General features: G+C 38.9%; 1 protein-coding gene across 2 annotated transcripts in view; it reads right to left on the reverse strand.

Annotated features, from left to right (window-relative positions):
- The window catches only part of LOC101491240 (mediator of RNA polymerase II transcription subunit 23), a 38,374-nt gene continuing 19,583 nt past the window's right edge, over positions 1-18,791 (reverse strand). The window contains exons 17-21 of one of the 2 annotated variants that reach the window (XM_004498210.3): positions 13,734-13,974; positions 12,863-13,637; positions 2,186-2,367; positions 663-766; positions 1-558 (exon numbers count right to left, since the gene is read on the reverse strand). In XM_004498210.3, the coding sequence (XP_004498267.1) occupies positions 357-558; positions 663-766; positions 2,186-2,367; positions 12,863-13,637; positions 13,734-13,974 (1,504 nt within the window). In that variant the 3' untranslated portion in view covers positions 1-356. Of the gene's footprint in view, positions 559-662; positions 767-2,185; positions 2,368-12,682; positions 12,725-12,862; positions 13,638-13,733; positions 13,975-18,791 lie in introns of those variants that run through there. The other variant, XM_027333917.2, reaches the window with a different exon arrangement.

Genomic DNA, 18,791 nt, shown 5'->3' on the forward strand with positions numbered 1-18,791 from the left:
TCGTTGAAATGCTGAAGCTGGACTGATATTGAATACATATATATGTTTTTCTGATACAAAGTTGGGGAGAAATGTATAATATTACGATTACAATTTATATATACAGCTCATGACTTATCTAGATTCTGTGATGCACCTGTGACACACGAATCCACAATATATTTTGTTTCTCTTTACCATTTTTTAATTCTAAAAATTCATTTTCATTACTCCTATAAATAGCTAGTCACAACTATTTCTAATTTGAGTATTTGACAATTTTCTTCAACTTTTCTCTCTATTCTAACCCAAAGTTAGATATACTTCTGGAAGACTGAGAATTTTCCATGTGCTATGTTAGTAGTATACTGATGCACCTAAGTTGGATTTGGGACTAACTTCGGATGAGAAGCCGCGTAAACTGAAGAATTCACATCAGTATTCAAGTGTGAGAGCAGATGTTGAATGTCTGGACGTAAACTCTCCGCCGCCCTACCAATGAGTGCCAAAACATCTGGTCGAGGTTTGCTGCTAGCCTGCACAGGCCCTCCCTGCCCTTCATAGTGAATGATATGATGACTGAACACCACGTGGTAAAAATTAGCGGCAAGGCACAAAATCATGATTTCAAAACTTGTTATAACGTAAGGTAAGACAATTTAAAACAAATTGTTAACACTTACAGGAAGTCAGTGATGTCTGCTATCTCTGATGCATCAACAGCAATTGATGTCTGGGAGTTCTTTCCAAATACATCCACTAATATACTTAATAGCATAGACAGGGTCTGATATTTTTCAGAAGATGTGAGAAACACTATTACTACCCAAAACTTTAATGAGACATATCAAAGTTCCAATAAATTATACAAAAATGCATAACAAGATCCAAACAGAAAAGAAGACCATGAGCTATGAGTAAAGATAAACTAGAGCAGAAAAATAAATCAACTAGGAGTGAGCGGTTACAATAGCTTTAGGCTTTAGCATATCGTGACAATAGCTTTATCACATCAAAGTTCCATTAATTATAAGCTTAAACAATAACATGATCCAAACAGTAAAGAAGACCATGAGCTATGAATAAAGGTAAACTAGAGCTGAAAAATAAATCAATTAGGACAGAGCAGTGACAACAGCTTTAGCATTCTGGAATTCACATTCTGCATAATTCATTAAGGGATGGATAAAAAGGGGAGAACCCACTTAGACAAATCCTGACAAATCCTGACGTAACTGTTATATCCTTTAAAAATCCTACTTAGAAATTAAAAAACTTATTATTTATACATGATGATATTCGGTGCTTCCTCAATTGTCTAGAGCCTCAAGGAAATTGCTAAAATTATGGAAACAAAAAAAAACTACAATATCAATAAACTATGAGTAACAGAAATGAGTCAACTCATAGGGCTGGTTGTATATCATGAGGTAAACATATCTCAAACTATCAGTGAAGTCTCATTTTTATATTGTATATAATAATTTTCTTAAGGGGGATATCATAGAAATGTCAAATCTAATAAGTGATAATATGATAGGCCCATAATTAAGCACTTATATAAGAGGGGAGGAAAAAGTGGGAAAAGAAAGGAAAATGAGCCCGAGGAGAAGGGACCAATAATTATGAAAGGAGAAGTAAGGGGGAAACGAATCGGGAATCCGGAGGTTTATGAGGAAGAGTAACAGTATTGAGGAGGGCATACGAGAATTTAACAGTGAAAATTGGTATTGGAGGTAATATTCTGAGCAGGAAGGTTGGCTCTCTCAATCCAGGATTTCTTTCTTTAGTTTCTTTCATTTCTATCCATCTTGTAAGGAGCTTTTCTCCAATTAACAGTCGAATCTTATTTTGCTTTATAGTATGCCTGTATCATCTGTTACAGAGGAATCTTGCCTCTGATAAGAATTCATTTTCACAGCAATCTAAATACAAGTTCCCTCATATTTGTTCGCTAATCGGTGGTAGACAATGTATGCACAACATAGGCTAGCAATTATCCAGTGGCAAGTATTTATAAGTTTTCTATTCATGACTTAAAAAATAAACTACTCTTGCATGCATCAAGGATTCAGATTCTTCATATATAGCTTTCTTCTCAACCTCTAAGTATTGAACCTAGCAGACACAAGCGTAAAGAGATGAATGCGCAGACACACACACATGAAAGTTGTATTAAAACGGTGGAATCGATAACTTTCTGTACCTTGTTGAAAAGTGCATGAGCATTGGCAAGTTTTGGAAGGAGAGGGCCCATTATACGGAATGCTATCCTCAACATTGCCACTGATGTTACTGGCCGAAGCTGCTTGATGATAACATTACTCCCTTCAAGCCAATCTTGAGGGAGGTTACTGAAGAAAGAATGAAGCAAGGCAACCACATTTCCTGTGATATGAAAAGGCCAGGATATTAGGCACAATTAATCACTAAAAAATCGAATGAAATTCACCTAGCTTCAATGGCAGCAGCATATCCTAGAGACCTTAAATCAATCTAATAACACTTCAATTTCCATTCAGATACTTGTTGAGGGTATAAGTAATTAGGCTTGTCACCATAAAAATGATTAAATTGTTCTCATACACGATAAAAACAATAGCGAAGAGGAATTTTAGAATGGAAGTATAGATAACTATGGGAATCATTCAAATTTGATATGATTCTGATTTGTATTTAATTAGTCGATTTGTATTTAATTAGTCGAGTTGTACGGCTAGAATTGTATGTTATTTCCTTTATTAGACATAGCCTTAATGAAGACAATATCTCCTCCTGATCCTTAGGCCTAGAATTAGTTATTAGGATAAAAAATTCTTCTATATATTTCTCTCTTGTATTATTCAAAATTATATGTGAATAAACTGAAAAAATATGACTAATTTATGTGTGTTTCTTGTGAGATCACATATTTCTATTTATAATGATGTTGCAATAATTACATTCAATATTTAGGAAGTTGTGTTGACTAGGACTACTAACAATTAACCTAGGATGTTGCACAATCAAAGAATAATAATAAAAACATAAACTGAATTTTAACACTCCCCCTCAAACTAAAGTTTACTATGCTTTAAACTTGTTACATCATGTGAATTATTGAGGAAACAATCTTTTCATTTCTTGAATCAAAATGGTTACAATTCTGGTTTAAATACAGCATTCCCTAGTCTAATAAATAAATCAGAATAAAATACGAGGGATTTACTGTACAAGGTCCTTTGATATTCACTGAGTTGTCTTATATAATATAATAAATTAATTACATAATAATCAGTCAATAAATGACTTATTCTCAGCCACAATTTGGAATTCAACACATCAAAACATTTTATCGCAAAAATTGAAACTATGTTTGACAACTATTGGACTTGTTTGAGAAGAGAAGGCACTATTAATGATTCATGTGTGGGTAAAGAGTCACCACCGGATTGATCATACGTGGGAATAAAATGCGCCACTAAAATGATTCATATATGAGAATAGAGTCACCATCGGATTAATGGTCGGTGGGAATAAAAGGTTTCACTAATATGATTCATATGTGGGAATAGAGTCACCACCAGATTGATCGTAAGTGGGAATAAAATGATTGTTTGAGCAAATGGTACCTTGTCCTTGAAACCAAGTTCCCACAGCAGCAGCCCAATCTGCATAATTGGCAAAACCAACCAATTTTTCGCAAGAAATGAGTGGAAATGTATTGAAACTGAGTGCAAGAAAAAGCAGCAACAGTTACAGTGTCGGGGGAAGTTTGTGGAAAAATCACCAAAAGATGGTAAACACCTCGGAATGTGGCATAGGGGTTTCTGATGTGGCCGGCGCTCGAAAAAGGTAGCCGGAGAGAACTGCACGTACGGGTTTTGTGGTGGCGTGTGGGGCCCACATGCAGAGAAGGTGGAGGCACGTGTGGTGGTAAAGCATAGTCGTGTTTGTCAGAGGATTGTGCAGCGGTCTGTGGTGGTTTTAGCAGTGGGGGGCACAGGAAAAGGTGCAGCTGGTGTTGAGGAAAAAACGTTGATTATGGCCCTGAAAAATGCAGAGAAGACAATGGAAGGGCCGCCAGAGTTGACGATGATGTACAACTGTTTGTGGCAAAAAATTAAAAGATTGAAAGGTGGTGCTGCCACCGACAGTGATAGTGAAGCACAAAGACAGGTCACATAATCAAAAACTGCTTTGATACCTTTAAAAAATATGATTAATTTTTGTGTGTTTCTTGTGAGATCACACTTTCTATTTATAATGATGTTGCAATAACTACATTCAATGTCTAGGAAGTTGGGTTGACTACTAACAATTAGCCTAAGATATCGCACAATCAAAGTAAAATTAAAACATACACTGAAATTTAACATAAACAATCACTTTTCACCATGGTATCAGAGCATGATCTGAACCATCTCCAGCCCTTTTTTGTTTTGCGTCAGCCATACCATGTCTGCAGACCCTGAGTCTTCTTCTTCCACAGTGGAGACTGGTACGACTCTAACCAGTTCCATTGAAGGAATAAATCTTCACCTTCCTATTACTGGCCACAAACTACATGGTTAGAATTTTATTCAATGGGAAAGGTCAGTGTGCATCTTCCTCCAAGGAAAAGGAAAAGAGGGATATATCACAGGAAAAACTGCAGAGCCCAAAGGAGATCCTGCCCTGGCCGTGAAAAATGGCAGTTGGAAAACAGCCTTGTCATGTCTTGGCTCCTCAACACAATGACCAATGACATTGGGGAAACCTTTATGTACTATGACACAGCTAAAGAAATGTGATAAGCTTTGAAAGAAACTTATTCCAATCAGGATAATACCTCTGCCTTCTTTGAGATCAAAAGCATTCTCCATGATCTCAGACAAGGTGAGCATTCTGTCACCGAGTATTTCAACACTCTCAGTAGGCACTGGCAGCAGCTGGATATTTATGAAGCTATTGAATGGAAAGGTCCAGATGATAAGAAACAGTATAAGGATTTGGTGAATAAGGATAGAACCTACAAGTTCTTGTTGGGTCTCAACAAAGACCTTGATGAAGTACGTGGAAGGATCCTTGGCACCAAACCACTTGCCAATCTTCGAGAGGTGTTTTCAGAGGTAAGTAGAGAAGAAAGCAGAAGAAAATTCATGCTAAAAAAACCCATTTCTGCCCCACTTGCAGAAAACTCCAGCCCTTGGTGTGAACATTGCCAAAAATCAGGCCACACTAAGGATACATGTTGGGTTCTCCATGGGAAACCAGCTGATGCAAGGCCATTCAGGCCTGAAGAAACCAGAGGATACACAACTAGCAACCATACAAATGAAGGTGAAACCAGTTCAGCCCCTTTCCCCTTCAGCAAGGAACAAATGGAGGCATTGCAACAACTCCTTCAGCAAAGCCTGAGTGCAGGAAAAAATGTTGGTACAGCAAATATGGTTCAGACAGGTAATTTTTCATATGCTTTAGATACCAGTCAAGCAAAATCAAAGTCTTGGATTGTTGACTCAGGAATCTCAAATCACATGACCGGGGATAAAAATGTTTTAGATAGTTACAGTCCATGTCAAAACAATTTGACAGTTCGAATAGCTGACGGTACGCTCTCAAAGGTTATGGGTACCGGTTCAATCATTATCTCCAAAAATATTACTCTGGAATCCGTACTTTATGTACCAAAACTTGATTGCAATTTGTTGTCCATTAGTAAACTGACAAGAGACATGAATTGTATCACTAATTTTTATCCAAACCTTTGTGAATTACAGATTTTGGAGTCGGGGAAGATCGTTAGCAATGCTAAGGAAAGTGATAGACTCTATCTCGTTCAAGTTGAATATTTCAAAAGTAGGACAACAGCAGCAGCAAATAAAGTAGTGTTGCTCCCTCAAACAATGAGAATTTAATTATGTTATGACATTTTTTATTAGGTCACCCCAACCTTGTGCACTTGGAAAAATTGCTTCCCTCATTATTCAAAAAAAGTCAAGGAATTTAACTTGTGAAATCTGTCAATTATCTAAACACACTCACAGCCCTCACCCTCCACACCCTTAAAAGCCATCCAAACTGTTTTCCTTAATTCATGCTGATGTGTGGGGTCCATCTAGGATCAACACTGTTACTAGCCATAGATGGTTCGTTACATTTATTGATGACCACATAAATCACATGGATATATCTTATGAAAGAAAAATCAGAGGTTGGCAGAATATTCCAAGCTTTCCATAAAATGATAAAAACTCAATTCCAAACTAATATTGAGGTGCTTAGATCAAACAATGGTCATGAATACTATCAATCCATCCTAAATTCCTACCTTCAAGACCATGGAATTGTCCAAAGTTCATGTGTTGACACTCACACTCCTCAACAAAATGGGATGGCAAAACAAAAAAACCGTCACTTACTAGAAGTGACAAGATCCCTCATGATGGCCTCAAATATGCCAAAACAATATCGGGGAGAAATTGTTCTATCTGCCACCTATCTCATTAACTGGATGCCTTCCCGTGTTCTCTCTTTTGACACTCCTCACTCAACTCTCCAAAAAGCCTACCCAAATAGTAAAATCCTAACCTCAATCCCTCTAAAAGTATTTGGATGTTTAGCCTTCAACCTTGACCCTCATCGCAGCAAACTTGATCCTAAAGCCATTAAATGTATCTTCCTAGGTTACTCTCCTCATCAAAAGGGGTACAAGTGTTATTCTCCCCTAACCAGGAAATTCTCACACCATAGATGTGACATTTCTTGAACATAAACCTTATTACCCCAAGTTGGTCTTCAGGGGGAGCAGCCACCAATGTCAGACAGAATCCCAACTTTTGACAGAAATTAAACCTGCCCACATTGATTTTAACCCTGCTGTCTTGGCCGAACGAGAACCTGTCAAAATCGAACCTAATCATGCAATCCAGCCTGAACCAGAAGCTGTCCAGATTAAACCTAACCTTGCTGTCCTGGCTGAACCAGAATCTGTACCGGCTGAACCTAACCCCGCAGTCCTGGCGAAACCAGAATTTGTCATAACAAGAGGAGCAGCACAGAGAAAAATCGAGAAGGAGATAGAGCCTATCACTTCTCCAACACAGCACCATGAATCCAACCAAACTCTAGAAGATGCAATTCCCTCAAGTAATTTCCCGTTCAATTCTGAATCTATTCTTGGTAGCGGCACTACAGACCTTGAAATTCCTATTGCCTTACGTAAGGGGGTGAGAACATGCACTAACCACCCTATTGAAAGATATGTTTCGTATGGAAAGTTGTCGCCGGAATACAAGTCATTTGCAGCATCTTTGGACAACACCTCTGTACCAAGGAACATTCAAGATGCTTTTCAACATCCAGAATGGACCAAAGCAGTGAATGCAGAAACTCAAGCTTTGGCAAAGAATGGAACATGGGAGATTATTGCTTTACCAAAGAGGAAGAAACTGGTTGGGTGTAAATGGATATTCTCTATCAAATAAAATGCTGATGACAGCATAAACAGGCCCAAAGTTAGGCTGGTTGCAAAAGGGTTCACGCAATCATATATGTGGATTATGAAGAAACATTTGCTCCTGTGGCTAAACTCAATTTAGTCTGAGTGATCTTATCTTTGGCTGCAAACTGAGAATGGGCACTACATCAGTTAGACATAAAAAATGCATTCTTGAATGGTGAACTAGAAGAGGAAGTACAAATGCAGATCCCACCTGGACGAGAATCACCCAACACCATAAACAAAGTGTGCAAGCTCCAGAAATCGTTGTATGACCTCAAACAATCCCCAAGAGTTTGGTTTGATAATTGACCCAAGTTGTAAAGAAAAATGGGTTCACTCAATGTCAAACTGATCATACTATGTTTGTCAAAAATTCACCGGAAGGTAAGATAACCTTGTTTATTGTGTATGTTAATGACATTGTCATAACTAGGGATGACAACAAGCAGATTGAGCACCTAAAAGGGTTCTTGGCAAGAGAATTTGAAGTCAAAGATTTGGGAAAGCTCAAGTACTTCTTGGGAATGGAAGTGGCTCAAACAAGGGATGGAACCTATGTGTCCCAAAGGAAGTTGTCAAAATATGTTTCTATTTAATATCCCTCAAGTATAGGGATTTAGTTGAATAGGAGTAATAGTAGGGATTTAGTTGAATAGGAGTAATAGTAGGGATTCAGTTATATAGGAGTACTAATAAGGATTCAGTTATATAGGAGTAATTATAGGATTTGGTTGTTTAGTAATCTAGTATAAATATATCTGATGTATTACCAATATATTTCAAGTTTCAATAAATATGATTTTATTCTAATTCTTGACATGGTATCAGAGCAGGTTCTGATTTTGTGATCTGTCTTTGTGCTTCACTAACGCTGCCGGCGGCGCAAATGCCGCCGGCAGCACCACTTTTTTCAAAAATAAGGCATCTGAATTATGTAAAACCCAGTCCCTTAACAACATTTGCACCTTGCACAAGAAAGCTTACATGTACTAGAACAAGAAAAGCTATGAAACCAATAGCAACAATTACCACGTGAGTTGGAACAAACATCACATGCTTGTTTAGATTGGAAGCAATGCCAACAACTGGCAGATGAACTGCTAGTTGTATCTAACTCTTCTTTATATGAGTCATGTCTAGGAGTATTTGTCTTCTCAAAACTATTCCTCTCTGTTTCTGTCAAAATAGGGGAGCCACGGTCACTGCTTTTTGTATGGCTACAGGTGCAACAACTGCAGAACAACCACCCGCAATGAGAACACTTGCAGCTTGGCCATGTATAACAGCAGGTCGGCCATTTATGGTGGCAGAACACCCAGCTATAATTACAACATAAGCTGAATCGTCGTGAATCCTTGTTTAATGGGACAAAAGAGTGCCCGGTGGCTCCACTCTCATTGGAGAGACTTGACACACTTGATGAAATGTCTCTATGTCGTTGTGAATCCTTGTTTTCACTGAGCTTTTGGTCAAATTTGAAAGATTCTTCTGATGTTTCTATTGTTTTCAAATTCTTTATGTCAGCACTTTTTCTGGCAGTTTCTATCTCTTCAATTGCAATTGATGGGGTTCGATTAAACATACTTTGTTCTTCAGGTTTGATCAATTCTTTCGACAAGCATAATTCACCAAACTTAAAGATGCATCAGATGCGGTGAATTTCAACGCATCTATTCGAAAGAAATCATCTGATGATGTTTCTGACAAAGAAGAAGAACTTGACCTCCTACCCAACGAAGATAAGCTTTTGGTGCCATTGATATCTATTCCAGGCTTTAATAGGACTCATGACTTATTTCCGAGAGGCAACTGTACATACTCAAGAGCTGTTGGATTTGCTTGTCAAATGTGAAAATAAAATTCAAACTCGTATCAAGATTGGACTCAACTCAAACATGCATAGCAGGTTTCCACCTGTTATTTTCTACACCCCCAAGGAAATTGGAGGGCTTGGAATGTTGTCTATGGGTCACATTTTGATTCCACAAAGTGACCTACGATACAATCAGCAAACAGACTTTGGTGTTTGTGCAGAGTTTGGGGGTTCTGTGTTCAAACCTCTTTTGGAGAATGCAGAGTCAATTGTGATTGAAAAGGGAACTTTCTATAGAATGTGTATATTATTATGTGTTCATGGTGCGATTGAGTCTAAAAGTAGGTTAAGCAGTTGTGGTCTTGGAGCTTCACCTGTTTTTTTGTTCTTACATTATTGTGTGAGAATGTATGCACCTGTCTTTGGCCCCCTCTGCAGGTCTTTTCATGATGTGATGTACTGATTGTGCCTTTATCTCCCTAAATCATGCCACTCTCTCCTTGAAGTATATTCAAGTTTAAATATTTTGAGTCTCCAATATTGGTTTGAAGCTTCCAAATGCAGTCTTTTAGAATAACGGAGCTTGCTTTGTTCAATTGCTTGCCATGAACTTCTCTTAGACTGATGATCAATCAGGCTATCTGGCTAGGCTATATTTATAGCAATTTTCTCCGACTTTAAATGCATTCCTGAGTTGCCTTTCCATCTTTTTTATTATTTTGTGGAGCAAAACATTGTTTTCTTGTAGCAAGCTAGAGTTAAGCTTTAGCTTGAGGGGGAGTGTTGTACCATTGCCACCTGGACGTTTTGTCAATAGGAGGAAGGAGTGTTTGAGTGACAGGAGTAGAATCACCGGGTCATTAGGTGGGGGAACAGATGGGCCAGAATCGCTAGTACCTTGTTCATTCGCCATTTCAGATTCAGCTTGGTTATCGTCTTCAGATTGTGAAGACTGACTATTACTACTTTCACCTTGAGCACTATAAGAATTCAGCATCAAATCCTTTACCAGTTTGTCATGTTCTTTGTTGTCATCATAAGGAGTCTGCTGCTGAGATTGTAGCCTTGCGTTCCGAAGTTTCAATGCTTGAACATTATCAAGAGCAAACTCCACTATTGACTGATGTTCAGGACCAAAAGTTTCAGGCTTAGAAACACCTGAAACCTTGTCAGACTTTTTAGATGCTTTACTATTTGCATCCTGAACCTTTCTTGCAATATCTGCTTCCTTGTCAAAATCATCTTCAGAAGGAACATCTTCCACTACGACACCCTCGGTATCACTATCATCTCCAGGATCAGATTGTTTGTCAACATGCTTGACATCATCCTCAGTACCCAGTCAACACCTATGAGACGAGTCTCAAACTATGATCCATTGAGTTTTCGAATGGCACTTTCATTGTGGCCCTTGCTTCCACATAAAACTACCGTCTTTATTGCGGTTTCTATTTTCCTAAAATCTTAGCCACCTTAATTGTGGTCCTTTTGCCGCCTTCGTAGCGGTTTCTATTAGCCACCTTCATTGCGGTTCCGCCTTCGTAGCGGTTTCTATTAGCCACCTTCATTGCGGTTCCGCCTTCATTGCAGTTTCTATTTCTTAGCCACCTTCATTGTGGCCCTTTTTGCTGCCTTCATTGCAGCAACTTGAGATTTCTTTTTGGCCTAATTTGCACTCCATATAACTCCTCCCATGACAACCTTGCAGATCTTCTAACTAAAGGGCTGAACAGTAGCAACTTTGAAAGAATTGCATTCAAGCTGGGAATGGAGAACACCACCTATTCACCAGCTTGAGGGGGAGTGTCAAAATATATTTCTATTTAATATCTCTCAAGTATAGGGATTTAGTTGAATAGGAGTAATAGTAGGGATTTAGTTGAATATGAGTAATAGTAGGAATTCAGATATATAGGAGTACTAATAGGAATTCAGTTATATAGGAGTACTAGTAGGGATTTAGTTATATATGAGTAATTATAGGATTTGGTTGTTTAGTAATCTAGTATAAATATATCTGATGTATTACCGATATATTTCAAGTTTCAATAAATATGATTTTATTTTAATTCTTGACAGAAGTATACCTTGGGCTTATGGCAAGAGATTGGGATGCTTAGGTGTAAGGGAGCCAGCACACCCGTAGAAGTAACCAAAGGAACAAAATCCCAAGAAGAAAGCATTCCAACTGAGAAGGACAGGTATCATCAACGCTTAGTGGGAAAACTAATCTATTTGGCACACACTAGACCAGATATTGGGTTTGCTGTAAGTATGGCAAGTTGCCATCTGTCAAATCCCACAGCTGCAAATATGGTTGCAAGAAGAAGGATCTTACAATATCTCTAAAGCACTCCAGGCATAGGTCTTTACTTCAAGAAAATTCAAATAAAGGTATTGAAATCTACACAGACTCAGATTGGACAGGTTGTGCTGTGGACCAAAAATCTACATCAGGTTATTGTTCATTTGTATGGGGAAATATGGTTACATGGAGAGGCAAGAAACAATTTGTGGTGGCAAGAAGTAGTGCAGAAGCAGAACTTAGAGCCATGGCTCAAGGAATATTGTGAGGGAATGTAGCTAAAAAGGATGATTGAAGAGTTTAAAATTTCCAACAACTGTGAGGTGAGAATTCTCTGTGACAATAAGGCTGCAATTAGCATGGCAAAGAACCCTGTTCAACATAATAGAACAAAACATGTGGAGATTGACAGACATTTCATAAAGGAGAAGATTGATCATGACGTCAATATGGTCCACCACGTACCATCATGCCACCAAACTGTAGATATATTAACCAAGGCTCTTCCAAGGCACGCATATGAACATCTTATAACCAATCTGGGAATGATAGACATCCATCATCCAGATTGAGGGGGAGTGTAGATAATTATGGGAATCATTCAGATTTGATATGATTCTGATTTGTATTTAATTAGTTGATTTGTACAGCTAGAATTGTATGCTACTTTCTTTATTAGACATATTCTTAATGAGGACAATATCTCCTCCTGATCCTTAAGCCTAGAATTAATTATTAGGATCAGAAATTCTTCTATATATTTCCCTCTTGTATTACAAAATTATAATGTGAATAAACAATCACTTTTCTGCAGAAAGGCAGTATCTTCTTTTAATGCTTCACTTTCTCAGGTCATTAAAACAACAAATTAAGAAATATCTTCCAGAATATCTATCTGTTGGTTGGTAACACTTTACTAGTCATAAACTTACTTTTGGGAAATTAACATATTTTCAAAATAATGTATTGTCCGGTTATTTTTATCCTGTTCTGTGTCTTCTCGTATTTCCCCAACCTCATACAATATATCTTGCAATATACATACAAATTCTGAGCCATGTCTACCTCAAGATAAAATTATAGAGTATGTACACTTTGACATGCAAAAATTGCAGCTTACCCCTGCTTCGTAATGTATATAGCAGATCCTTTTAGCTAGACACTATTTCAGATAGGCAAATATGTCAAACATAAGTCCCAATTTTAAACATCAAGGCAGATAAGTGATATAGAGAACTTAAATTCTAATGCTACAAATTAAACAAGGAATTTTTCAATAATCAACATAGCCAATCCATACCTATGGCTGTTGAGGTATTGTCCTGTGCAGCCCACGTCGGATCTAACAAAGCATAGCCAACAGCAGAGTCTATTTCCGCAAGCGACCTTTTCATATCTGTAAGCCACCAGTTCTCTTTTATTATACGTGTCGTCTCCGAGTAAAGTTGCACATGAAAATCAGAAGGAAGCTGAGCCAAAAGGAGGCCACAAGCTTGGATCAACAAGCAAGACAGTTGTTGAGATGTATAACCACTACGCGAAGCAAAGTTAGTGGTATTTACTCCAGAAACTGAAGGAGTTGATCTACTTGCACCTAAGGAATCTGTGCTTCCCCCTGAAGGTGATGTTGGTAATACTGAACTTTGCCCAACACCATTTGACGAGCTGTGGAGAGAATTGCTGGACTGGATCAATGTTGGTTGTATGTTAACAACAATTTGAACAAGTGATTGTACTATCTGAGAGGCAGATACAGGAAGGGAAAGTATTTCAATGACAGCGGTCTCAAGAACCAGCTGAGTATATGTGCCAGGATCCTGAATTTGGTAGAATGCCTTTTGGCCCTCAGAAACATTTGCTGGTCCAGACTGAGATACTATTGGTGGCTTGTTCTGCGCAGTTCGCAGTGTGCTGTTTGATGCATCTCCTATGCATCCAGATTTTGAATTGTTGTGTAACGGAGGAATTACATTATTTACTATTCCCAATAATAGAGTCGTAAAATAGTCCAGAGGAGGGCACATGGCAGGATTTGACGAACTCATTTGCTGTGGGAATGACTCTGAAAAGGGAATCTGAAACAAATACAAGCCCAATAATTGATCAGAGAGTAATACTGTTGTTAAGTTAAACAACTTTAAGGAATGACAAAATAAAATGAAGTTTATTACCTTACTGAAGTCAAGTACATAGAGTATTCGAACAATGAGCTTTCCAGGAAGATGACCATAGAAATATGCCAGTATATCACGAACAAATGTAAATCTTAGAGGGTAATAAGCAAGAAACGGAGAATATAGGGCCAGTAGTCTTTCTGCTGTGTCCATTGCATCATTTTCAATAAGTCTGTAAATAATTAAGGGGATGATTGGAAGCAAACGTGCTGCAATATCATCAAAGAACACGGGATACCTGGAAAGTTTGTAGCAGGCAGCATCAGTCCATACAATTTTCACAGTAATGGCACAGAACAGTGCATTAAATACTTACATACCAAAAAAAAAATGTAAATAAAGAAGCTCACTAAATAGAAAGTTGATTAAAGCGGCTTCATTTCTCTCGTTCCTAGTAGAAATGTTAGATACATTAACAAGAATTAAACCTAGTAAGTATTTGCTAAAGCTTATACAATAATTCCATTGTTCAACTGGGAATGCTTTCTCAACAATTTCTGAACAATTTTATATTCAATCTATTTACAGAGTTCATTAGTATTGTTAAAATATTATATTAGAATGTAAATAATTAGAGTAGATGGGCTGTAGGTATTCCGGCCCGTTAGTATCACTGTCAATTATGTTTGTTTAATACTCATAATCTATATAAAGAAATTTCGTTGTGTAGTTGAAACACACGGGTTATTCAATATGTCTCTCAATACTCTTTGTATTCAACATGGTATCAGAGCATATTGAGAGACAACCCTAATCGTCAACTACCTGGTGGACCCACTGTCATATTTCTTTTCTTTCTTTTTCGGTAAACCGTGTTCTCAACTCCGGTTTCCCCCTCCCTGCCTTTGATACGCTGATTCCTCAATTTTTGTCCGTCCGTTCACACTCTACCGTCACTGTCTCAGACGATGTTTTTCGACGAACGACCACTCCAGCAGCGTCGTACACCCCAAATCGGCCAAACCCTTCAGCGCGTCATCAGAAACGTCTCCACGCGCCCACACGCGCTGCCTGCCTTCACGCGCGTGAAATCAACGCGCCGCCTACAACCACCGCGCGTGATGGCGCGTCCGGCAGTCGTTCACGGTGCCGCTTCTTCCATAGCACTCGCCTCGCCCTCCTGGTTCCATATCTGCCCTCAATTTTCAATTTCGAGTTACGGATATACGAGTTCCAGTTCAAACAGCCCCTGTTTTCCCGGTTCCAACGCGTTTTCTGACACTCTTTACTGGCCATGACGTCTCAGTCTGAAACAAAGAGCATTTTCACCAACTACACCACTTCTCTCTCTGTTGAAAAATTGAATGGATCAAATTATGATAGTTGGGCCGCCAACATCAAACTATGGCTACGTGGTCAAGGTTACGAGGACCATCTCACTCAAAACTCTGAAAATGTGAGTGTGACTGAAACATCCAAATGGAAATAGATTGATGCTCAGTTGTGTAGTGTCATTAAATCTACACTTCATCTAGATGTTAAACAGATTTTTCGTCTGCATCTCACGTGTGAATCAGTTTGGAGTCAAGCAAAGGCACTCTATACTAACGACACACAACGTCTCTATGGATTTTGTCACCGCTTGTTGAATATCATTACTCCGAAGACACTCGATGGCTCTATTTCTTCATATCTTGGCACCGTTCATAGTGCACTTCATGATTTTAATGAGCTTCTCCTTCCTGCTGCAAGTAATCCAATTGAACAGAAGAAGGAGTTGGATCAACACAGCACCTTCTTCGTGCTCCTTGCACTCTATGGTCTACCCAGGAGTACTCTACAACTCGTAATCAAATTTTGGGGTCTGTTACTGTTCCGGATATGTCTACTACCTCAGCGATCCTCCTTCAAGTACCAGCAAAACATCCAGTTGAGCATTATATTAATTCAGTTCTGGGTGACACTACTGCCCTTGCATCTCAGGGACATAATCAGAATCGTTCTCGTGGAGGACCATCCAACTCTAAGTCTCGTCCCAAATGTGAACATTGTAATCGGCTTGGACACACTATTGATCGCTGTTGGAAGTAGCATGGTAAGCCCCCGCCTTCGGTAAATGCAACTCAGCTTGATTCTTCTGCCACTATTCAGACTACACCATCTCCACAATGCTCCCCGACAAATTATGAAGATTTTCTCCGATGTGTTTGGAGTCATCCGAACTCTCGTTCTCCTACTTCTGTTGCACACACTGGTAACTCATTTGTTTACCTCTCTCACTCATCTTCTCTCGGCCCTTGGGTTCTTGATTCTAGTGCGTTTGATCATGTTACTGGTAATAAAGGTCTCTTTTCTTCACTCTCTACATCTAGTCTTTTACCTACTATAACTTATGCCAATGGCACTCAAACCCGGTCTCAAGGAGTTGGCACTGTCCAAATTCTCTCTTCCATCTCAGTTGCATTTGTTCTCTATGTACCTGGATGCCCCTTTAATTTACTTTCAATTAGTCGATTGACTCGGTCTCATGATTGTATTATTATTTTCACTAATGATAATGCTACATTGCAGGACCGGAGTTCAGAACGGATGATTGGCGTCGGATGTGAGTCACAAGGCCTCTATTAGCTTTCTACATCTTCCAAGACGTGCTCTGCCACAGAGTCCCTTCATACTATCCATGCTCAGCTAGGACACCCAAGTCTTACCAAACTACAAAAACTGGTGCCTATTTAGTCTAAGTTGTCTACTTTACATTATGAGTTGTGTCAGTTAGGGAAACACACCCGTAGTAATTTTCCTGATCGAGTCAATAAAAGAGTATCCTCTCCCTTTGTTGTAGTTCACTCAAATGTTTGGGGTCTCTCTCGTACTGTGTCTACTTTAGAGTCTAAGTATTTTGTTACTTTTATTGATGAATACTCTCGTTTTACGTGGTTATTTTTAATAAAAAATAGAGCTAAATTGTTTTCCATTTTTGAGCAATTTTATCAAGAAATTAAAACACAATTTGGAGTTTCCATTCATACCTTAAGAAGTGATAATGTTCGGGAATATTTGTCCCATCAATTTCAAAATTTTATTACTTCCAACGGTATTCTACACCAACATCATGTCCTCATACACCCCAGCAAAACGGGGTAGTCAAACGCAAAAATCGGCATCTCATTGAAACCACACGAACCTTACTTCTCCATGGCAATGTTCCATTCCATTTTTGGGGGGATGCAACTTTAACAGCATGCTACCTTATCAATCGTATGTCGTCTTTTGTTCTTGATGGCAATATCCCCATTCGGTCCTCTTTCCCCATACCCCTCTTCACGCACTATCACCTCGTGTCTTTGGGTTCACGTGTTTTGTCCACAATTTATCTCCTGGTTTGGACAAACTGTCAGCTCGGTCACTCAAGTGTGTCTTTCTCGGTGATCATCGGTCCCAAAAGGACTATCTTTGTTATTCTCCCACACTACACCCCTACGTTACGTCAGTCGATGTTATCTTTTTCGAGTCTGTACAATATTTTAAACCTACCCATATAGCTACTGAGTCCCATCAAGACATTAATCCCAAACCTCCTCAAGTAGTTATCCATATCCCACCCACTCATATTCTTATCGAACCTGTCGAGTCTGCTCCCCAACCTCCGCGACCACTACAAACATATCAGCGTCGTGGCCTATCCTTTGTTGTGCATGTTCATGTTCCCATTACAGACTCTCCTCTGACGCCACTTTCGGATCCGGCCCTGCCACTTGAGCATGACCTTCCCATTGCTCTTCGTAAGGATATTCGCACCACCCGTAATCCATCTCATCATTATATTGATTTATGTTATCATCGTCTTTCTCCTTTACATTGCACTTGTTTGTCCTCCTTGTCTTCTGTTTCTATTCCTAAAATTACAGGTGAAGCATTATCCCACCCTAAGTGGAGGCAAGCAATGTTTGATGAGATGTGTGCTCTACAAAGCAGTAGTACTTGGGAATTGGTTCCTTTACCTCATGGAAAGTCTTTAGTCGGGTGTCGTTGGCTCTATACAGTGAAGGTTGGTCCTGCTAGTAAGATTGATCGATTTAAGACTCGTTTGGTAGCCAAATGATATACTCAGATTTTTGGGTTGGATTACAGTGATACATTCTCACCTGTTGCCAAAATGACATATGTCAGACTGTTTTTCTCCATTGTAGCAATTCGACATTGGCTTCTCCATCAACTTGACATTAAAAATGCTTTTTAGCACGGTGATCTTGAAGAGGAAGTTTATATGGAGCAACCACCAGGGTTTGTTGCTCAGGGGAGTCTTCCACCATGGTTTGTCGGCTACACAGGTCCCTTTATGGTCTTAAGCAGTCTCCTAGAGCTTGGTTTGGCAGATTGAGCTCGGTAGTACAAGAGTTTGGTGTGATTCGTAATGAAGTCGATCACTCTGTATTTTATCATCACTCAGTCCAAGGGTGCATCTATCTTATTGTTTATGTGGATGACATTGTTATAACTGGTAGTGATCAGCAAGGAATACTTCAGTTGAAACAACATCTTTCAAATCAATTTCAGACTAAAGACCTCGGTAAACTCCGTTATTTTTTGGGTATTGAGGTAGCCCAATCCAAGGATGGCCTTGTAATTTCACAAAGAAAATATGTTATGGATATTTTTGAAGAAACAGGTCAATTAAATGTCAAACCAGTTGATACTCATATGGATCCAAATGTCAAACTCCTACCCAATCAAGGGGGGCCTCTATCAGATTCAGGAAGATATAGGAGATTGGTTGGAAAATTAAACTATCTCACAGTTACTCGTCCTGACATTTCCTTCACTATCAATGTGGTAAGTCAGATCTTAAATTCTCCTTGCCAAGAACATATGGATGTTGTAATCCGGTTTCTTGTATACATCAAAAGTGCACCTGGAAAAGGTCTCATTTATAAAGATAGAGAACATACTCAGATAGTTGGCTACTCAGATGCCGATTGGGCAGGCTCACCCATAGATAGACGATCAACTTCCGGGTATTGTGTACTTGTCAGAGGAAATTTAATATCTTGGAAGAGTAAGAAACAAAATGTTGTTGCAAGATCCATCGCTGAGACAGAATATAGGGCCATGGCA

This window comes from Cicer arietinum, chromosome 4 (genome assembly GCF_000331145.2).
Source record: "Cicer arietinum cultivar CDC Frontier isolate Library 1 chromosome 4, Cicar.CDCFrontier_v2.0, whole genome shotgun sequence".
In the NCBI taxonomy this organism is placed as follows: Eukaryota; Viridiplantae; Streptophyta; class Magnoliopsida; order Fabales; family Fabaceae; genus Cicer; species Cicer arietinum.